Genomic DNA, 23,218 nt, shown 5'->3' with positions numbered 1-23,218 from the left:
GATGACTTCCTCAGGTCCCATCCAACCATGGGGATGCAGCTCCTACTCTGAAATAAATACCAAGTCACTGGATGCCACATCTGCATGGCCCATTCCCAGCTGGAATCACAGGACAAGCAGTAACCACAAAAGAGCAACTTTCTTCTACATTCTCCTAATGCCAGGTCTTGGATGATGAAATATACATCACTGATTTTGCCAAAGGCTAAAAAAACCTCTATTTTTAATTTAGATTAAATCATAATCTATGCTCCGGCTTCCTTCTTGTTCGTGTGGAAATATCAGTCTCAAGGCAGTAACGACACAATGATAGCTGCATACACACGCACAGCACACTCAGTTCCAAAAACATCTCTGCGCACTTGAGAGGGAGGATTAGGCTAAATAACATTTCTTAGAGAAAAAGGAGGAGGAAGAAGAGGAGAAATCCAAGTAGCTAACAATAGCACTCTGAGAAAATAAACCATCCATAAAGTACGCTAAACATTTTCTCAGAGAAAAAAAGAGGAAGAGAATACAGAGTGCCTAACAATAGAGATCTGAGTGAATAAAGTACAATGTAAAACTATTAAATGTCCTGACCTTTCAAATCCTTAAGGGTGTAGAAAATGGTCATAACACACAGTTGAGTAAAATGGGTGTTTTATAAAACATAGGTCCACTGTGATCCCAATTTATAATTTAAAATACTACTTATTATCCACATTAGAAAAAGATCGAAAGGATGTAGAATAAAATACTGTCATCGGTGTTACCAAACAGGAGAACGGATGATTTTTTTTCCTTTGATATTTACCTGTAAATATCACTTCTCCTCAATAAGTGTATCACTTTTATAATCAGAAAAAGTTATTTAAAGAAATAAAAAATCACATCCTCAGTAGGTATCAAATATTTAAATATTTTAAATGAAAATAATTTCATGTTCAATATGATTAGTGAAAAGGAATGCCAAATATATACATCCTCTCTCAAATATATACATCCTCTCCCAAATATATTAGTAACACTAAATTAAAATAATTAAAAGACAAAATAAAAATCAGATTCCAACGTGCAACAGCACTGACTACAATCCATGCCTTTTTCTCTCCAATTATTCCTCCTAACAAAAGAATTTCCTACCAATAAACACTCAACATGGAAACTGCATTTACTTAATCAACTTTGGTTACCACTAGACTCAGACTACATTTCAACACTAGAGTTGCTAAGCACAAAATTTGCAAACATTTATTTTGTTCTCCTAGCTTAACCTGCGTGAGCCTCATAAAGAAAGCACATGAAAATACTCAGCAGTCGCTGCACGAACACTTAGGGTTTTAGTTTTCTCCCCAGAGTCACCAACATCAGCTGTCTAGATTATTTCAACCTAACTTTAAGGGAAGATCAAATCCAAAGCAAAACAAGGCAAACACCACTGGAGACAGACTGCAGTTCAGGTGGAGGAATAAAAAAATCACCTTCTAGACTAATTCCATTGTTGGAGAACTCTTTTCAGTGCCTCGCATTAGTAACAGAACAACTGTAATATATCCAGGCAAGCTGCTGGCCCTGCGCAGTGTGGTGGAGAAAACCCCCGCGACAGTTTCTCACCGTGGCGGACGGGTTCCGCTGCTCCAGGAGGCAGGACCGAGGGTGTCGGGCATCGGTTCCCCAGGCACATCCACATTTGCTCCTACCTGGGCTCTACCCAGGCTGAGCCACATCGTCTGCCTTCAGCTGATGCAGTGACCTCACTGGGAGCTCAGTCAGGTAAAACCAGAAGCCTTTACTAGTCTGTGCAGCTCCTTCCGTAGAAATATTGCATGAGTCAGCTTTTATCTCTCAAAACCCAACACACAAAGGCTTTACAAAAACCTGATTGGCAACTTTCTCCCTGCCTTTTTCCCCCTGGTGTGCAGACCACAGACTTCAGCATCACTAAGAGCCTTAAATGAAACATGACATCATTCAATTGAGAAACAGGACAATAGACACCACTGTGGGTAACTTGAAAATGCACACTTCGCTGAGCAACACCCCTTGACTGCCATTCCTTTGTGAACATCAAATACAACCCACACTCGCCTACAGCTGCTTGGGCTCTACCTTCCTGGCTCAGGCCACCGTTCTCATTAAACTCCACAAAAGCGGCAAGGTCTCGGCGCTCTCATATTTTCAAGTTCACGTCCCAAATTTTAAGTCTGTTTCAAAGGAAATGGACACAACTCTCACATAAGTTTTAAAGTGATGTTTGGGGATGGGGGTGGGGCAGAAATAACGCACAGCTGAAGGAAGTTTCCTTTAATGAGATAATTAATGCAGTTTGAAGTAAGTGAAGTTAGGGATACTCTTAAGCCTGAGTGTTTTAAAAACAGTATTGAAAAATCTATCTGAAGACAAATGCCTAAAATGTAAACTTACAGACATTTCTTAGAAAAACAGCTTAGTTCTGTGATTTTATATTCATAAATACTAAGTAGTAAAGACAGAAGGATCTAACTCCCACACTTCGGCAGGAGAGAACTTCAAATTATTTTGGGTTTCCATTCCCTTAAGGCTACTTGTCTTTCTTAATATGCTATATTTATTTTTATATCAAGATTCGAAAGGTTCATATTTGAGAAAGAGACTGAGTTCTTTAGATGAAGGTCTTCAGGAGTACAAAAATGTTCTTGAAAACTGATACCACTGCGCTGTGGAGCTAAAACTCAAAGTATAGATTATGCCCACGTACAGATACCAAAAACTAAACTATTTCAGAAGATCAAAATCCTTTAAATAGAAGTTCCCTTTAAAGCATTCACTTGTGGTTACGGAAAATAACATTAGCTGATCATCTTCAATATAGCTATTTCTATTATGCCTATTAAGTGATTTTAAACTAACAACATAATAGGATAATTTGTTTTAATGCCTATTTCCTTTCAAATAAGGCTGAACATATACAGGGCTACTTCAGTGGGCCATTTTGATGGAAATGTATCAGTCAGTTCAGAAGACAACTTGTTGGAATGATTTCTCTCCCACAAAATTCACTGATGGAAATCACTAAGTCACTGATGCTGAAAAGGCAGTTTGAGAGGAAGGGCCCTCCCTGGGCTGTGGGGACTCTCTTAAACCTCTATTCTGTCCTCCACAGCGATCTCTTGCTCCCCAAAATGACACCCCCCCATACCTGTGTCCAAGTCCTCCATTTCTGCTTAACTAAGAGTCAGCTCAGATCTCATGAGCCACACCTAATCTTCCACAACCGCTCCTGCCCACTACTCTTTCCATTTAAGTGACTGTTTACAGAGTGTCACATGGTCTTATATTTATTTTCTAATTGTCTCTCTCCTACCCTGGATTATTAGCTGGGGGAGCAGGGAACCTTCCTATGCTATAGATTTGATATTCATGTGGAAGACACAAAGACCTAAATTCTGTGATGGGGTGCTATATGCAGAGGCTCTTGGCTGCTGCTGCGGCTGCTTTTTTTTCCCTTTGGCCATATCATGTGGCATGTGGGATCTTAGTTCCCCGACCAGGAATCAAACCCACACCTCCAGCAGCAGAAGCAAGGAGTCCTAACCACTAGACCAGCAGGGAAGTCCCTCTTGGCTTCTTCTTGACTCATTTGTTTTCTGTGCATATCTGCAGATGACAAGTTAACTCCTTTATCTTCCAATAAAGTTTTAATGTACTTGGATTTTTTTTTGGCCAAGAAACTTTTTTTTTTTTTTTTTTTAATTGGCTGTGTTGGGTCTTTGTTGCTGCACATGGGCTTTCTCTAGTTGCAGCAAGCAGCGGCTACGCTTCGTTGTGGTGTGCGGCCTTCTCACTGTGGTGGCCTCTCTTATTGCAGAGCACAGACTCTAGGCACGTGGGCTTCAGTAGTTGTGGCACGTGGGCTCTAGAGCGCAGGCTCAATAGTTGTGGTGCACGGGCTTAGTTGCTCCGAGGCATGTGGTATCTTCCTGGGGCAGGGATCGAACCTGTGTCCCCTGCATTGGCAGGCGGATTCTTACCCACTGCACCACCTAGGAAGTCCCCAAGAAACGTATTTTTAAAAAGTCATTTCTGAGAAAAGTTGTGTATATTACAAGTGAACAAAAACAGCAAAGCTACTTTGAGTGTAGCTACTGGGAAGTCTATAACTTCTACATTGGACAACTGACTTAGCTTGAGGGACAGCTCTGAAGTGACAGCACAGGCCATATATGTCCCATGAGTCAGTGATTTGTTCACCTGTGATTCCTGCTTTTGCAAAATCATTACCTTGTATGAATAAAGACCTTTCATGTAACTTTCAAGGAACCACCCTATATTGCATCCACAAACATGGGGGGTTCATAGAATTCTGAATCTAGGTTTTTTAAAATTTTAAGCTTTTGCAGAGCCCGGAACACACCTGTGTGCACGCACATGCGCATGCGCACACACACACACACTGTCTTTATATTTATCCCAGCACCAAGTACAGTTGGTCCTCTGTATCTGCAGGTGCCACATTCATGGATTCAACCAACTACAGATGGAAAATATTCCAAAAGAAATATTTCCAGAAAGTTCCAAAAAACAAAACTTGAATGTGCTGTGCACTGGCAACTTCATAACATTTACATTGTGTTTATAATTATTCACAAAGCATTTATATTGTATTAGGTATTATACATAATCTAGAGATGATTTAAAGTAGACAGGAGGATGGGTGCAGGTTATTTGCAAATACTATGCTGTTTTATAGAAGAGACTTGAGCATCGGAAAGATTTTGTTGCTGGGTGAATTAACAGATAAGCAGTGTGCAGGGCCCAGGAGGGAGGACAGAGACACACAAGAGCAGAGAGGACAAGAAAGGGAGGAGAAAGTTACATTTTTTGAGCAGCATTCAAGGTTCTTTCCTACCAGAGAGCAGCGGAGCTCTTCAGTGTTTTCTTCAGGCCACTGATCACCTCACTTCAGCTCTGCAATGGCTTTGCTCTCCAGGCCTTCCCATCTCACCCCCACGCCGGTTACATGGGGTCATCAGCAGGTCTTGCAGGTGTCCTGCTGTCTTGCCACTGGACTTCCGTGCATGCAGCAAAATTAATCCCATGACGTGTAAAAGGCACGAATACTAGTATCTGTGCCACTTCTGGCTGCATAATTTTTATTTGCCAATATTAACGGGAGGTATAAAGATTGTTTTTGCTCAGCAAAATCTCTTTCTAAATGATAGTGAGATTGGCCACAGATAAATGCACATATATGCCTTGTTAGGTGGAAAAGACACGCTCACTGGAACGCGGCTTTTGTGAATTCCCTCCAACACCGGCTACAGGAAGCACGGGAGCTATTCACGGTATCCTTGTCAAGCCTGGGGACCAGGGGTAGAAGAGCAGCACCCACAGGACATGCCTGCAGCCAGCAGGACACCAGCCAGCCAGCCAGTCAACTGCTGGCCAGTCTTGCAGCCTAACTGGAGGAAGAGCGGAAAGCCCTGCCATTTAAAAACATCTCTTCCCAGAATCTGCCATGGGGCCTGCAAGTCCACTATGAGAAACCGCTTGTTTCTGGTTTAGGGTAAGAGTGGTCAGTTGCAGCTCTGACAGCCCCAGGAAGGGTTACGGAGTCACTGCCGCGGTGTTGTCATCAGCCTGAGTATCCCTCCGAGGATCCACACGGGCCTTTCAGGAAGGAGGCAGGACTGGGGCTGTGTGGCAGGGCTGGGAGCCGCAGGGAGGAAGCACAGATAACACGCAGCTCTGGGGGCTGAGCAGGATCTGACCTAATGGACAGACTTTGCTGACTGTGCAGCCAGGCAACAGCTCCAGGAGGCTGCGCAATGAAGGATGAAAGAGCAGCCTGGGGAAAGGAAGGAGGGCAAAGGCATGCATACGTTTTTCAGATTCAAGGAAAGATTTTGCTTCACATCATCCATATTGGGAAAGGCAGATTCAGACAGGCATCTTACATTTTCAGATGCAAAGGTGCTAGAAGTTATAAGGGGTATTCCAAGTCACAACTAATATTTTATATATGGAGCGTAACAATTTAAAGGCCAGAGGAAGGGGGACCTGTTTATTTTGTGATTTAAGATATTGCCACTGTGACACATTTCCTAAGACAAATGGTAAAATCCACTATTTTCTAATGCACAGGCCACTGACAAAACACTCAATTTTTTTTTAGTGTGTTAGAACTTTTTTCTTTGAAAGAAAAAGGCATGAGATTACATTTTCTAAGCACATGCCAAAGAATAAATTTGCTAAACATTAAAGTCAGTTGTACGCCAGGAGGTGTCACACATCCCCTTGATGCCCCATAGGAGGACACAGTGACCTTCCTCCTGAAAGTGAAATATCATGTACTAACACCCTTCTGCACTGCAGTCTTTGTTTATTAAAAATCTATATAGACTATTCCAGACTACACTCAACCCAGCTAATGTCACCAGCTATAAACTGCCTTGCTATTGTTGTATAAACCACACTGTATACTTTGTTAAACAAACAAAAGAGCTCATCTGTTTTTTCTCTTTCTCAAGGACTATTTTCAAAGTGAAATAATTTTAATGATAAGTGACTTTGTCTTCACAAATTTACGAAGTGTTTACTCTCAGCAAAAGACATAGGTTTAAGGCAGACAGAAGCCCTCAAGTCTAGGAGATATTAAATGAAAGGAGTGTTATTTCCTGTTACTCCTGGAGTATTGAATCCAACTAGGGAAACCAAACAATAAATAATCAATAGTTACCAGTACTCAAATTATCCACCTTAAAATATAATTCCTCATCCCCTATTGCACAAAAATGTCAGTATGGAGGCATAATGTTAAGAACTTTAGAAAACTTTAGAAAACAAACACACAAATTCACAACACTTTTTCCCCGACTCACCCTTACCTTGCCAACCAAGTCAGGATTTAACTTCTCCATTATATACCAGTCTGCCATGAAAACCAACCGAGATGGCCTGGAAGGGCACACATCCTGGGGACTCTAAAGTCGTGCTGTTTGAGGAGTTCCTCCGTGGGCTCACTTCTTGTCTCTGTGATAATTGTTAGCTCTGTTTTTCACTCTGTCCTTTTATTAGAATTGTTTGCTAAAGTCGTGCTGTTTGAGGAGTTCCTCCGTGGGCTCACTTCTTGTCTCTGTGATAATCGTTAGCTCTGTTTTTCACTCTGTCCTTTTATTAGGATTGTTTGGTCTTTATTGTCCAGAGATGATGAAATCAAGTCTTAGTTATTTTTGAACTGAACAATTTTTAGATATCAAGCAAGCAATATGTTACAAATAGTCTTTTGCTTTCAATACTTAGATCAGTCCCATCTTTAAGGACACCATGGGAGGACTCGCTGTGCTAAGCACAATGAACTAATTATCCCTCTAAGAATGCAGTCTGTTTCCAGACACATTTTTCTCCGGGAGATAACACACATCTAATCCATTCATAACTAAAGGCATTCAACGCAATCTATACTTTTGAAAACGCTCTTTAAAAAAATGTACTTGAACTTGTAGAAGGGGCTTGGAGACTCTTTTGAAATCCTGCAGCAGTATTTTCCAAAATAATAATTAAAACAAGACTCTATTATAGTTTCAGAGTGACAACCATGGAGGTTCATAACCCTTACGCGAGCTTGCAAAACCATTTCACGTCCTGGCTGAGGAAAGAGACAGCCCCCTTGGCCAGCCTTTCCCGCACAGCTCCAGGAGCATGGGGTGATGGGGAGGGCTCAGCTCGCCATCTCCAGCTGCACCCCCATCCTGTAGACTCCAAGATGGTGGGTTCAGAGAGACAGTTCTCAAAAGTAGCAGCGGTGAGGATGTAAGCTTGCAGAGGAGACATAGACAAGCTGCCCGGAGCGGCTATGAATCAGTCTCTGAGCTCTTTCTGAATCTTCCCTCCAGCAACTGCCATTCTTTAGAATCACTACCATCAGTCGTCTTTCCCCAATCTCAAAGCTACCTTCAATATCACAGTGGCTGACGTCGACAGATGAATGGATAAAAAAGATGTGGTACATACATACAATGGAATATTACTCAGCTGTAAAAAGCAGTGAAACTGGGACATTTGTAGAGACATGGATGGACTTAGAGACTGTCATACAGAGTGAAGTGAGTCAGAAAGAGAAAAACAAATATCGTATATTAACACATATATGCGGACTATAGAAAAATGGTACAAATTGACCCGTTTGCAAGGCAGAAATAGAGACACAGATGTAGAGAACAAATGTATGGACACCAAGTGGGGAAAGTGGGGAGGGTTGGGGGGGAATGAATTGGGAGATTAGGATACCAAATTGTACACTCTAAATATATGCAGTTTATTGTCTGTTAACTGTACCTCAATAAAAGTTCTTAAAAAACAAAAAATCACAGTGGCTGACAGCTGAACCTCTAGGTGTATGACTTGAGAGTAAATGGGTTCATCCCAGGGAGAGGCTATCTAATTTCTAGAACTGAAGTGGGGTGGTTGGAGCTTCTATTCATTTGGCCTCCTGAACCCATTCTCAAGAACAACCCCATTCCGGCAGAAATTTGTAAAAGGCCAAATAGAGATCCCACCCTAGGAAAGCAGAATCTATTCCTCTCTAAGGGATTTATTATTTTGTAGGTTCTTTTTTAAACCCAAGAACGTAATGAGGCGGCTGCCTTAGTTATGGTATTACAACAGTCTTAAACACCCGTCTGTTGCCACGCGTCCCGGTCTCTGCTTTTCAGAGCTCTGGCAAACGCAGGAACGACCTGCTGACCGTCTCCCTCCACACCTTCTCTCTACTTTAACTAAGAGCGGCGACCACTAACTCACGCTCACTAACCGGGTACCTAGTTAACTCTAGGTTCCATGCTGGGCTCAATGAATAGACATGGCTTTGCCTTCTGCAAGCTCTTGTCCCGCGGGACTGCACAAGCATCAGATAGATAATGACAAGCATGACGAATGTGACGAAGCAACGGCTCAGATGTAACAAGATCTGTATCCATGAGCATTTGCTCTGTTTTCCTAAACTGTCTCTCCCCTCTGTTTTCAAACTGCCCTTCAAGTAATATAGAAAGCAAATAGTAACTTCACCTTGACAATAACAGCAAGCTGAGGCCGCCTGAATTTATATTTCCTTTACAGTCTTAGAGAACGAGCGCCGTTGGACTCATCTTTCATCTTATGTTTAATTACTTGGTATCCAAGCTGAGAGCCAAGCTTGCTGAGAGTTTTTGTGTGTCTAAACACTTGCCTAATTCCCAGTTCCCACAGAGGGACATGAAGTAACTTGTTTATGTTAACAGAACAAAGGAAAGGAAATAGGGCTGTCTGTTAGGCTACAGGGTTAATCTTAATTAGGCTAAGAAACAAGTGGCACCAAATTTATTTTGGTTTATTCTGAATAAAAATTTTCAAATCCTTTATAAGTAGAGGAAAGAAAAAGAAGAGAGAGAAGGCGAGAAAGAAGGAGAAAAAGCCAAAACATCCCCATAAGCTGCAGGAAAGATGGGATGACAGGGGAAGCTCCCCCACTACCCACTGGGATCTAGTCTCTACCTTTTCTTTAAGGAACAGGTATTATTTGTGCAGTTAAAGTAGAAGAAATAACATATATAAAATTTAAAAATCAAATTAAAAAATTACGTGAAGGCGATTCCCCATGTGCCGACACTTCCCCACCCCCATCCTTCTCCACACACCCTGCTCCCTGCTGGGTGGCTTCTGGTTGCGTTTGGCTAATGGGACACACCATATTATGAGGCAGGAGGAGAAGGAAATAAGGGCTTTTCTGCCTGCCCCCTGGCCAATGAGGGATCTGGGGTTTCGCAGCAGCTACACCCGAGGCAGCCCGGCCTCCATGGCTCCAGCTCTCACTGGGCTCACCTAACTCCATGTTGTCCTCTTGGCCGTCCAGGGTCCCTGTGGGTTGTCCCCAAGCACAGTGGTTAGGCTTCGCGCCGTTGCTACAGTCTCTGGGTGCCACACATTCCTTCCTGACTCCCATGGCCACACCACTTTCAGCGAAGCTGCCCGCTCATTAAACTCTCCGCTAGAACCAGCCGAGCGAATCCAGTTTCTTGCCAGGTCCCCAGCTGATACAATTTCATACTGACTCCAGACTCTCTGGTCTGAAAAGCTGATAACAGTCTGCTTTCACTTGCTTAGTCCTCATGTTTGACCACAGCTTTTCACTAGGTGGTATACTGCCCAAATTTAGCCCTTTTTGATTTACTGGCTGCTTGATTCAGGTCAATGAAATAAATAATTAAAATCTATTCTATGCCAGAGACATATTTGAATTTGATATCTACTGATGTATTTGTTAACTCAACAAATATTTATTGGACAACTAGTATGTGCCAGGTACTATAGAAGCACTAAAGATACAGCAGTGAAGAAAATGGGTATCAACCCCTGCCTTTATGGAGTTTATTTGTGAGTGGAGGATAGCTAGACTAAAATCCCACCATAACAGTATTTCAATATTGGAAAATACTTTGAGGTTTTCTGATCTAAATCCTTATTTGGTGTTTGAATGATCACTTACAAGAGCTCACCAAGCATGGCTGGTCTCTGCTTGGAGACTGTGACCAGACATTCGATCCCTGCTCAGCTAGTTCATCACACTTTGGGCAAGCTAATCTTTATTAGATTTAAAGTAATCTAATCTTTAAAGTCTTCTCACACTGAGCTGAAGTTCTTCAAGGACTACTATAGGAAAACACAATTCAGATCACACCTCACCTCCATTTTGAAGTTCGTTAATTATTTGAGGTGCTATCAGGTCTTCCATTCATACCTGTCCCTTCATTCAAATATTTATTGAGTGGGACTTCCCTGATGGTCCAGTGGCTAAGAATTTGCCTTCCAACGCAGGGGATGAGGGCTCCATCCCTGGTCAGGTAACTAAGATCCCACATGCCTTGGGGCAGCCAAGCCCATGCACTGCAACTACTGAGCGCGGGCACTCTAGAGGCCGCGCCACAGCTAGAGAGAAGCCCGAGCTGCAATGAAGAGCCCACATGACCCAAAGAAGATCACACGTGCTGCTAACTAAGACCCAACACAGCCAAATAAATAAATAAATACACATTAAAAAATATTTATTCAGGGGATGAATTGGGAGATTGGGATTGCCATATATACAATACTAATAAGGAAAAATATCAAATTGTACACTTTAAATACCTGCAGTTTATTGTATGTCAATTATATTTCAATAAAAGTCCTTAAAAAAACATTTGTTGAGTAACTGCCCTAAGTGATGCCTGGAGGCAGGGTTCAAGGGGGTGGTAGGGGGAGGTGCCCCTTGGGCTGTGGGGAGCACGGAAGTGCTGAACATGGCACTGCCCCTGGACCACCTTCTTCATGCATCTCAAGATCTTGTTTTCCTGCAGCTTCCACCAAAATGTTTTCAGAATCTCAACAATCCTCATGCCTACTTACCACTGCAAAAAATACTGAAAAGACACCCCTTTTGGAGAACGGCCTCTGGGAAAAAAATGTTCTCCCCGCTCCTCTTAGATCAGATTTTTAGATGCAGTAACAACACTCTGTCCTCAAAGGGCACAGAGTGTGACCAGGGAGACAGACACTGAGCGATTGCACGAACAAGTGATTAATTCCACACAAGGTGCAGACTCTGCAGAGAAGGCATGGGGGGCTGTGAAAACATGTTCGGGGGACCAGGCCAGGTTTGGGGTGGTCAGGGAAGCTTCCCTGTGGGAGGGGTGTGTGAACTGACATCTGAAGGCTAAGTTAGCTGGGGGAAACCAGGCAGACAGAAGAGATCATCCAGATCGTTTTGCTTCCCGAAAGCGTAGACGGCTGGTGTTCTTGGCATTAGGCCCACGGTGACCACTCGACCTAGATTTTTCTCTGGTTAATCTTATTTGCAAATATACTCTTGCATACCACAATTAATAACTATGTTTACTGTAACTCTGCCTCCTTATTAAAAAATCTTCTCGTTTCCTTCTCTACTCTGGGGTAACCCACCTTCTAATCTGCACGCATCAGCCTCTCTCTTCTGGGCTTTTCTTTCTCCCCCTCCAGACACTGGGCAGAGCTGCCTGGGTAGTAACCATGACTGTTCTTGAGCAACCACTTGGACAGGGCCCCTTATAAGGTGTGGTTACAGTAAATCACAATGTAAACTGCCCTGCCCGGCATTTCATCTAGGTATAATCAGATGAAAATGAACATCAAAGAAGTCGACGGGGAGAAGCAGTCACAAAAGGACAGCCTGGAGGAGGGGCTACCCCACTCAGCTGGTGGCGCTACTTCTAGGGCACTTAGGGACTGACTGTGCACATGTGAGCCTTGAGTACTTCCCAGGACCATCTGATCACCTATCCCAGGACACCCAAACCCAGGAACAACTTCTTGGTGCCAGTTGGCTCCAGATATAAGACATCTGCCTAGGAATCTGTGCAAATTAGGACACGACAAAATGTAAACCCCAATGAATGAAGCTGCTCTGAGAATACTGGGGAGTTAGATTTCCACAAGGACGGCTATCATTCTAGTGATGTCATAGGAAAAACCACCCCCAAAGCTGAGCTTATTTTGTTCAATCCAAACCATCATTCACCGCTTATGACACATGGAAGGGACACAGACCCGAAGATGGGATGTGTGGAATCGCAGCTCTCCTAGACAATTGGGTCACCTTGGGCAAGTCACTTACCTCTCTGGGTTCCAGATTCCTTCTAGATTAGTAAAGTGAACACACTGGAGCCTACGGCATTCAAGAATGCCTTTGAAAACTTATATATAGAATGGATAAACAACAAGGTCCTACTGTATAGCACAGGGAACTACATTCAATATCCTGTGATAAACCATAATGGAAAAGAATCTGAAAAAGAATATAGATATGTATATAACTGACTCACTCTCTGTACAGCAAAAATGAACATAACATCATAAATCAGCTATACTTCGATAAGACAAATTAAAATAAAAAAGAACGCCTTCCAAATCTTCGAATCCAAAATTCTGTGGTTAGGGGTGATGTATTGACATGATGACCCACTTCTTAACTACACAGTCTCTTTTGAGGCTCTCATATAACTTGAGGCTCTTAAATGTGGTCCCACTACTACAGTCAGACAACCATGATTTGATACAAAACCCAAGAGCATGTGGCCTTTGTGTAGGGAAACTGCTTCAAATGATCTGTAATTCCTCATGCAGCAGAACTTGTGGTAAGACACCTTAACTCATCTATTATAAACAGAAAGATTCTCCACAAAGATTTTTAATAATGTCATCTGACAGTAGACCAATACCTAGCGTCAAGATTACTTATTCACTGACATCATCTCCACTTTCTGCAAAATTTCATTCTGGTAACCAAGTTAGAACATCGATTATGGAATAGTTCATTTTACCACAGAGGGATATAATTTGGGGTTGCATCCCAATTAAGTACCTGCCTTAATATACTCCTGGAATAGTGGTCACATAAAAGTTGATATCACTGTATAACTGCAAAAATTATGCTCCTATAGTCCACAGGTCATGGAAAGCATGGCTAGTTCTAAATTATCCTAGGAGCTCGTATACTTTAAGAAAACATGCAGTGATGGTGATTCGAACAAATTCACTGTAATGGGTGGCCTAGTTGAGCCTCCAGGGAAATTGGGTGGGTAAGACTGGGAGAATCTTTATAGTGGTCCCTAACCCGGTTCCTTGTTTTGATTGATGGATGGACTGACTGAGTGAGTGACTGATTGACTGATTTTCAAGGGGCCTATTTAATTAGTTCCTAGAAAAAGAATCCTGACAATATCTGAAACTGGGATTCAGTTCAAGTTTCAGGTGTACATCTCAGATTTTCTGTGGGCAGCAGAGGCTGGGGCTGGAGGTGAGAGAGCTGAAGTAATGAAAGACTTAGTGGTCCTGGGAGAGACTGGGGAAGGAAGTCAGGCCTGATAAATAGAATTAGCACAAGTACATGAGGGTCAGAGGAAGTACTGGTTTCTGATCTCATATGTGGCAACTACTCAGGCTGGCCTCACTGTAGGGAAGAACAAACCTGACTCCATATTGGATCTGTCCCTTTTACTTTAACCTTTGTATTCTATTGCTTTTTCTGCAAGTTAAGAATGTTGCCTATAGCCTGAAATATACAGAATAGCCCATTCTCAAGGCTCTGGCCTTTAAAGGTATAACACTTTTCCATTCATAGAGACATAAAGCTGCAGAACAGAGAATAACATGTCTCACTGGAGGTTTACTGTGACCTGACCTAGGTAAACAGCTGTAAGAACAAAGGATTCTGACACTAAGAAGTTTGCAACAACCAACCACACCCCTCCCCTTTTAGCAGCCTCAATTTTAAGTCAGGGAAGACGGTTCTTTGGGACACCAGCCCAGCATCTTCTCAGTCTGCTGGTTTTCCAAATAAAGTCGCTATTCCTCACCCCAACAGCTTATCTCTTGATTTATTGGCCTGTCATGTGGTGAGCAGTACAACCTTGGACTTGGAAACATCACCCCAGCCACCCTGGCAACCTGTGAACGTCCTGGAGAAAGAAGAGACTGGGTGGTAAAAAGAAAAGAGAGAGTAGAGAAAGAGAGAGAGAGAGAGAGAGAGAGAACAGCTATAACAGCTCAAGCAACTTATCTGTGAGAGAGTATCTAAGAGAAAAACATAAGAAGAAAGGGAGCTCTTTTCCCATAAAGAGAGAGAGAGAGAGGTGAACATCTGCAGCCTGGGGGTGGGGGCTGGGTGGCAACCAGGTGAACTCCCAGGGGAGCTTGGAGACTCCAAATATCTCAGGGCAAGGGCCCCTGGGAGGGTGGGCATCCTGGGGCAAAGGGCAGTGGCAGTGCAGGTAGGGGGAATGGGGAGCCAGGGGGAACTGCCTGGGAGTAGAGGGAATGAGATCTGGACCCTGTGCTGGTGGCAAGGGACAACTGAGCTGGTAAAATTTAGTCTTCTATTATGACCTAACCCAGACCCACAGGGCTGGGGAGGCTGGTGTGAGCTGAAGACTCCCCGGAAGCTGTGAGCGGAGGCGGAGCAGACAGGGTGTCACCTGAAGACGTGTTGTTTGTCAACACTGGCTTTAAAGTTTTTGAATTGATAATCAAATTTTAAAAATCAAGATATTTTGAAAATAGAAATCCAAAACAAACAAATCAATATTTCACATAAAAATCTAGATTTTTCTGCTTGGGGAGGAGGTGCCAAAAAAAGAAACGATAAGCTTCGGTCACCACTTGACTTCTATTCCCACTCAGCAGCAATGGGTGGAGCTAAGCTTGTTCCTTCACCTTGGCCGTGTACTTTCTAGTTTGCTGCAGGTCCCACCACTCCTTTTAGTACCACACTCATCTCCATTCACTCTTTTACAGGACCCACCTGGCTCTGGAGCCTGGAAGCATTTGACTCTGGGTCACACTCATGGATTCGTGGACACTACATTGTATACTAGGCCAGTAGTCCTCGAATGACCAGATTACTAGAAATGACACTGTAAGAGCAATTTATTTCTCTTCAATTGTAAGTCACATAAAAGTGAAACATGAAGAATTAAAAATATCACTTGTCTGTTACTTCATACAAGATTAGGCAAAGAAAAAAAGTACCATAAGACCAAAACCACCATGGAAAGACTCAGTGAAGGGAATAAGGGGAAAATGTTTCCAGTAGCAGCATGGGGAGAATACTAATTGTGGGTCAGGAAATTGAAACTGTGTTGTGTTTTTTTTTTAAGATAACTGAGTTAAATTTATTTTATTTTATTTTTTGGCTGCACCGCATGGCTGGCTTGCAAGATCTTGGTTCCTTGACCAGGGGTTGAACCTGCACGCAAGGCAGTGAGAGCACTGAGTTGTAACCAATGGACTGCCAGGGAATTCCGTGGAACTGTCTTTACCATTTAACCTCACTAGCTTTTATTCTCATTTTCCACATTTACTATTAACTAAAGTCTTTATTCTACTAGTGCTTTCACAAACCTTTACCATATCAATAAGTGTTCAGGGTCTCTGTGGAGGAATTAAGGTGGAAGAAGCAGTTGAATTGGTAATTCTGCCAAACCAAACACCCAGGTAACTTGGTGTCATAATTTTTGACATTTAAAAATCCTGGGACAGGACTTCCCTGGTGGCCCAGTGGTTAAGAATCCACCTGCCAGTGACACGGGTTTGAGCCCTGGTTGGGGAAGATCCCATGGAGCAACTAAGCCTGCGCGCCACAACCACTGAGCCCGCGCTCTAGAGCCCGCAAGCCACAACTACTAAACCCGTGTGCCGCAACTACTGAAGCCCGTGCACCTAGAGCCTGTGCTCTGCAACAAGAGGAGCCATCGCAACAAAAAACCCGCAGACTGGGCTTCCTAGGTGGCGCAGTGGTTGGGAATCCGCCTGCCAATGCAGAGGACGTGAGTTCAATCCCTGCTCCAGGAAGATCCCACATGCCGCGGAGCAGCTAAGCCTGCGCGCCAAAAAAACAAAAACAAAAACAAAAAACCCGCAAACTGCAAGGAAGACTAGCCCCCACTCACCGCAACTAGAGAAAGCCAATGCACAGCAACGAAGATCCAATGTAGCCAACAAATAAATAAGTAAATAGATAAATAAATTTATTTTTTTTAAAAAAGTGCCCCAAAATAATAAAAAATAAAAATAAAAATCCTAGGACAATAAGACAAAAACCACAGCCCTGGAAGAATGACATACTGAGTTGTCTGGCAACATTTGAGTGTCCCTCACACAGACCCAAGGATTGAAGTAAGGACTCGCTTTTGATACTCTTAAGCCAAGATCAACTATAAATGTTAAAATTCACATATCATATTCTAATCTCATAGAATATTAGTTTTGTTGTACCTTTTAAAAAAAAATAATAGGACAGAAGTTAAGACTTAGAACTGGAGATCCTAGTCCCATCAAAATAAACAAGGGCTGTAAGATTGGGTTTGAGGGCAAGAAAAAAAGAGGACTTAGCAGTCCTCCTCACTGTGAAGAGCATTTATTCATTTTGACACTGAGCGTTTAAGAAGATACCCAAAGGCATTAATCACCAGCATTTTTCCTAGAAAGGGGAAAAAACCCCATCCTGTACCCCATCCCAGTGTTTATTTCTTTCTGAACCCTGGAGATAAAAATTTTAATACACAGAGGCCTCAATGAGGATTTGCGGGCATACCCAAGCCCTTTTGAAGAAGAAATGTCTCTGATATGTGATCTCTTCCCTCTGGAGCGTGAGGAGGGGGGAGTGAGTGAGGGGGATAGAAAAACAAAACCAGCTACTTTCCCCTAATCCTGATGGGGTAGAAAAGCAGAAAGCTAAAATCTTCCCTGAGGGGAAAAGCTCCTCCAGACAGAGACGGATCAGGAAAGTCTAACAAACTTCAGGCTACTTAGCTTGCTGACGTTTCTGTTCATGATTCTGAAGCGTGTTTACGAGGATACATGTTTTCGACACAGGTGATAGCCTAGACATTCAGGGTGAGGGCCAGAGCAGAGCGAGGCCTAGGAAACCCTGATTCAGGTCTAAAGGGGACAGGATGGTGCCCACGACTTTATTCTGGGATGCTCTTCTGGAAACCCCGTGATGAGAAAGTGTTAGAGAGCAGGGGATTCCTTTCCAATAAACCTCATTCCATGATTTTATTTAAAAAGCAAAAAAGTTCCTCTGGAAATGCCGATGGCCAACAGGCACATGAGAACATGCTCAACATTGCTAGTCATCAGGGAAATGCAAATCAAAACCACAAGGAGCTATCACCACGCATCTCTCAGAGCGGCTACCATCAGAAAGAACACAACAAGTGTTGGCGAGGATGTGGAGAAAAGGGAACCCTCGTGTACTGTTGGTGGGAATGTAAATTGCTGCAGCCACTGTGGAAGACAGTATGGAGGTTTCTCAAAAAACTGAAAATAGAACTACCACTTGACACAGCAATTCCACTCCTGGGCATATATCCAAAAAAACAAAAACACTAATTGAAAAAGATACATGCACCTCGATGTTCACAGCAGCATTACTTACAATTGCCAAGATATAGAAGCAACCTAAGTGTCCATCAACAGATGAATGGATAAAGAAGATGGGGTGAATACATATCCAATGGAATACTACTCAGCCATAAAAAGGAATGAAATTTTGCCATTTGCAGCAACATGATGGGCTTGGAGGGTATTATGCTAAGTGAAACAAGTCAGACAGAGACAAAGATTGTATAATATCACTTATATGTAGACTAAAAAATACAACAAATTAGTGAATATAACAAAAGAGAAATGGACTCACAGATATAGAGAACAAACCAGTGGTTTCCAGTGGGAAGAGGGAAGGGGGAGGGGCAATATATGTATAGTAGGGGATTGAAAGGTACAAACTGTAACGTATAAAATAAGCTACAGGGCTTCCTAGGTGGCGCAGTGGTTAAGAATCCGCTTGCCAATGCAGGGGACACGGGTTCGATCCCTGCTCCAGGAAGATCCCACATGCCGCGGAGCAACTAAGCCTGTGTGCCAAAAAAAAAAAAAGCTACAAAGATATATTGCACAACACAGGAAATGTAGCTAATATTTTATAATAACTATAAATGAAGTATAACCTTTAAAAACTGGAAATCACTACATTGTACATCTATATCATATAATATTGTACATCAACTATACTTCAATTAAAAAAATGGGGAAAAATTTTCCTCTGAAGATGAGCTAAACCATTGATAGTTTATAAAAATGAATATTCTGATGGCATACCTTCAAAATATACTTTGCTTTTCATTCTTTTGTAGACATTTAGAGATTTTAATCTATTTATAAATTTTAATACATCAGTTATCATAATGGTGTTGTAAACCAAGTGTTTGATGAATGAAATCAGTGATTGTTAGTACGCACTCTAAACCAGCATTTTCCAGGTGTGGTTCACCATCCCCTAAGGCACTGTTATAGACTGAATTGTGCACTCTCCCCCCCGCCCCCAAATTCATATGGTGAAGCCCTAACCCCCAATTTGACTGTAATTGTAGAGCCTTTAAGGAGATAACTGAGGTTAAACGAGGTCGTAAGGGTGGGGCCCTAATCTGGTAGGACTGGAGTCCTCATAAGACGAAAGGGCTAGAACTCTCACACACTGTTGGTGGGAAAGTCAACTGGTGCAGCCACTAAGGAAAAGAGTATAAAGAGTCCTCAAAAAATTAAGATCAGAACTAACATATGACTCAGCTATTCCACTTCTAGGTATTTATCTGAAGAACATGAAAATACTAATTTGCAAAGATGTAGGCACCCCTCGCCCTTGTGTTCACTGCAGCATTATTTATAGTAGCCAAAATATGGAAACAACCTAAGTGTCCATTGATGAATGAATGGATAAAGAGGATGTGATACACACACACACACACACACACTAGAATATGACTCAGCCATAAAAAAAGAATGAGATTCTGCCATTTGTGATGAAATGGTTGGACCTTAATGGCATTATGCTAAGTGAAATAAGTCAGAAGGAGAAAGACAAATACCATATAATTTCATTCATATGTAGAGTATAAGAAAACAAAACAAACAGACCAAATAAAGCAAAAACAAATTCATAAATACAAAGATGAGATTAGAGGTTACCAGAGAGGAAGGAGGCTGGGGGGTGAGTGAAATGAGTGAAAGGGGTCACTGCATGGTGGCTGATGGTAACCAGACTGTGCAGGTGATCACTTTGTAGTGCATACAGATGTTGAATTATAGCGCTGTACACCGGGAACTCAGATAATAAAAGAGAAGAAGAAAAGACAACAGAGGTCTTTCTCCACTCTGCACAGAGCTAAAGGCCATGTGGGGACATAGGGAGAAGGTAGCCTTCTGCAAGCCAGGACAAGAGGCCTCACCAGAAGCCGCCCTGCTGGCACCCTGACCTTAGACTTCCAGCCACCAGAAATGTGAGAAAATAAATATCTGTTATTTAAGCCACTAGTCTGTGGTATCTTGTGACGGCAGCCTGAGCTGATTAATACAGTCACCATCAGCTTGTATTTTCAACAAGCAATCAGATTGCTGGGCCCTGCCCAAGAACACCAAATTGAAATATTTAGGGACGGGAACCCAGAATGAGCATTGGTAACTACACTCCCCGGGTGATTTTTGTGCATTATAAAGGTTGGGCACCATTGTTTCAGGGGAGCTCAAGATCGTGCTAACCCCTTCTTCAGCATCCCTTACTCCATCGCCCCAAAGAAGAAACACTTTATGGGCTCAGTGATAAAATAGAGACCTCAGACACTTAAAATGAGGCTCCCCAGAAGAGGAATAGAATATAATACCTAGAAATAGTCAGAAATCAGGTTGGAGTCCAGGATGAGGTGCTTTGTAGGAAAAACCACTTCAGTCTCCATATTTGGGCTTGTTCTGAAAGGATAAGAGAGGCCCTTGAGAGCCACATGAGATCTGAGCAATTTTGTTGTAAGGAGACCAGATGAAGACTTGGGACTGAAGCCAACGGTAAAATCAAGAGTGCATTTGTGTGGTGGGGGGTATTCCCCATCCCTCAGGCGCCAGTGTGGAGATGGCTGGGTTGGTACCAGTAGGTTTGCACTTGGGATCCTGGTCATCTCCTCCATCACTTCAAGGAATCAACCTAGATTGAGTTTCAGCATCCTCACAGGTAAATACCAGAGTTGGACCATTAATCATTGAGGATTCTTTCAACTCTAAACTTCAAGGCCAATAGAAAATAAATATTTGCTATCTCTAAACTCTTTTCTAAACTCCAAATGAAAATCACAAGAGTGAAGATTCTAAGTCAGCCAAATTAAAAGGACTTGAAAGAAGTCTAGTTTTTAGTTATTGTCAGGGACAATAACAGTATATAAGCAAATTCAAAGGCACCAAGTATGTTCAACTATGTAAAGATGCTACACAAAATCCTGCAAGTCTTCAGAAATCAACGTATTAAACAATAATCAAATGTTATTTCAAGAACAGCATATCCTCTGGAGGGCGAGACCAGGGCACTAGGATTTTTTTCTTAAAGTGATTCTTACGTATTTCCAGGGTGGAGGGCCACAGCTGTGCCCCAAGAATGTTACCATACCTCCAAATTAAGGTTAAAAAAAAACAAAACGTCTTGACTTTTTTTTCTACAACAAGAAGAGCTCTTCAAGTAGAATAGAGCTTTTCTAAGGGACAGAATAGAATTATATTTTAAGTATTAACTAAGTCAAAGTCTAAAAACCCTCAGTAGATAATCTGTGTATCCTAACTTGCTTTCACTTTGAATAAAATTATGGGAAGGAGGCGGGAGGGAGAGACACAGTAAAGAAGAGTAGGATTTTCTCTACGGTGAGACAGGAAAGCCGGGTGTGGCTTCCCCTCCTTGGCAGCTTGGTACCTTTCCAAGGACGCTGGCCATTTTCTCACGCAAAGGCCCACACAGACAGGAGAATGATGATGAAAACACAGGCTTAGGTGAGGTCCTTTATTTTTGTAGGTGCAAATGAAAGAAGCACTTTTGATGGTGAGAGGTTCCCAGTGCCCTTTGAAAGGTGCTCTATATGCTGGAGCTCTAGACAGCTACTGCATTGTCCAGTTGTGTTTGTGAAGTAGCAAAAGATGTTCAGGTCTCATTTGTTGGAAACTTAGTTTTCTATTTTAAAAGTATAATAAATAGTTAAGTTAGTGATGCCAAAGGGTGAATTACGGATTGAGAAAAACCTACTTTCAAATCTTGGATCTATAACTTACTCTATGATCATGAACTTTAAGAGCAGGTTTTTTTTTTTTAATTAATTAATTAATTAATTAAATTTATTTATTGGCTGCATTGGGTCTTCGTTGCTGCACACGGGCTTTCTCTAGTTGCTGTGAGCAGGGGCTTCTCTTCGTTGGGGTGCGCGGGCTCCTCATTGCACTGGCTTCTCTTGTGGAGCACAGGACCTAGGCACGTGGGCTTCAACAGTTGTGGCACATGGGCTCAGTAGTTGTGGTTCATGGGCTCTAGAGCACAGGCTCAATAGTTGTGGCGCACGGGCTTAGTAGCTCCGTGGCATGTGGGATCTTCCCAGAGCAGGGCTCGAACCCGTGTCCCCTGCATTGGCAGGCGGATTCTTAACCATTGCATCACCTAGGAAGTCCCATGATCATGAACTTTAATTTCAATCAACTTCAGTCTCTTTAAAGTCAGGACCATCTTATTTCACAGGGTTACTATTCGATTTAATTGATGTGACCCTTATAAAACACCCATCAAGGTGCGTGCCACCTAACGGACACCCAATCATGTTAGTTTCCTTCCTGTTATGAATAGACAATAATCCAATGGTTAAAAAGAACCCAAGACACAGATAAGTCCAAACTCATCGTATTCATTTTTTTCTGGTTATAACATGGAAGCAATCACAGCTCTTATAGGCATCCCCATTGCCAGATTTGTGATGACAACCGATGTCTTCTTAAAGAATAATTGCTTATTCTTCAAAAATTGAGTTTTCTGACTTCCCAGGTGGTGCAGTAGTTAAGAATCTGCCTGCCAATGCAGAGGACATGGGTTCGATCCCTAATCTGGGAAGATCCCACATGCTGTGAAGCAACTAAGCCTAGAGCCCGTGCTCCACAACAAGAGAAGCCACTGCAACAAGAAGCCTGAGCACCACAACAAAGAGTGGCCCCCACTCGCACAGCTAGAGAAAGCCCAGGCGCAGCAAAGAAGATCCAACGCAGCCAAAAATAAATAAATAGATAAATAAATACATAAATAAGTTTATTTTAAAAAATTCAGTTTTCACGCCATCCTTAGACATACCCCAACGTGGAGCCTTCCTATGAATAAAAATTCTCACGTGTATAATTTATTATCTCATTTCTTTAGCAAGTGCTCAAGCGTATTTTTAATGTGTAGCCCAGGCATAGGAAATAAAGCTGTATGACTACAAATCCCATCCTCAAAGTTCCAGAATTTTTTAGGTGGAGAGAGACAGGTCTGCTAACACCTGAGGTGTGACTTACTTCCTGTGTGCCAGATGCTATGTTTGAGATCAAATCCTCACAACACCCTTAAGGACACAGGTGCTATCACCTCACTTTTACGGGTGAAAAATACAACGAATAGGATCATTCTGTAGGTGGCTCAGGGGTACAGCGCTACCAAGTGGGGGCACCAGGATTGGCACCCAGGCAGTCAGATTTCAGAGCCTGTCCCCTCACTCACTATGTAATACTTCCAGATGGGTAGCTCTACATCATGGATAGAATTAGAGGGCTTGGGATGTGTGCCTTGGAGTTCAGAGAGGAGGCCTTAGAAATAGTGTACTACATA

At 42.5% G+C, this 23,218-nt stretch overlaps 1 protein-coding gene across 3 annotated transcripts in view; it reads right to left on the bottom strand.

Moving 5' to 3' along the window:
* PLEKHG1 (pleckstrin homology and RhoGEF domain containing G1) overlaps window positions 1–23,218 on the bottom strand; it is a 239,976-nt gene that overhangs the window by 99,666 nt on the left and 117,092 nt on the right. Inside the window, exon 1 of one of the 3 annotated variants that reach the window (XM_057738123.1) lies at window positions 1,597–1,731. The exons of the other annotated variants lie outside the window; for them this stretch is intronic. Within the exon in view, the coding sequence (XP_057594106.1) occupies window positions 1,597–1,672 (76 nt within the window). The 5' untranslated portion in view covers window positions 1,673–1,731. Of the gene's footprint in view, window positions 1–1,596; window positions 1,732–23,218 lie in introns of those variants that run through there. 3 annotated transcript variants of the gene reach the window in all.

The sequence above is a fragment of the Hippopotamus amphibius genome, chromosome 6, assembly GCF_030028045.1.
Source record: "Hippopotamus amphibius kiboko isolate mHipAmp2 chromosome 6, mHipAmp2.hap2, whole genome shotgun sequence".
NCBI classification, from domain to species: Eukaryota; Metazoa; Chordata; class Mammalia; order Artiodactyla; family Hippopotamidae; genus Hippopotamus; species Hippopotamus amphibius.
The sequence above is the reverse complement of the archived record's forward strand: the minus strand, read 5'-3'. Positions and strand labels throughout refer to the sequence as shown.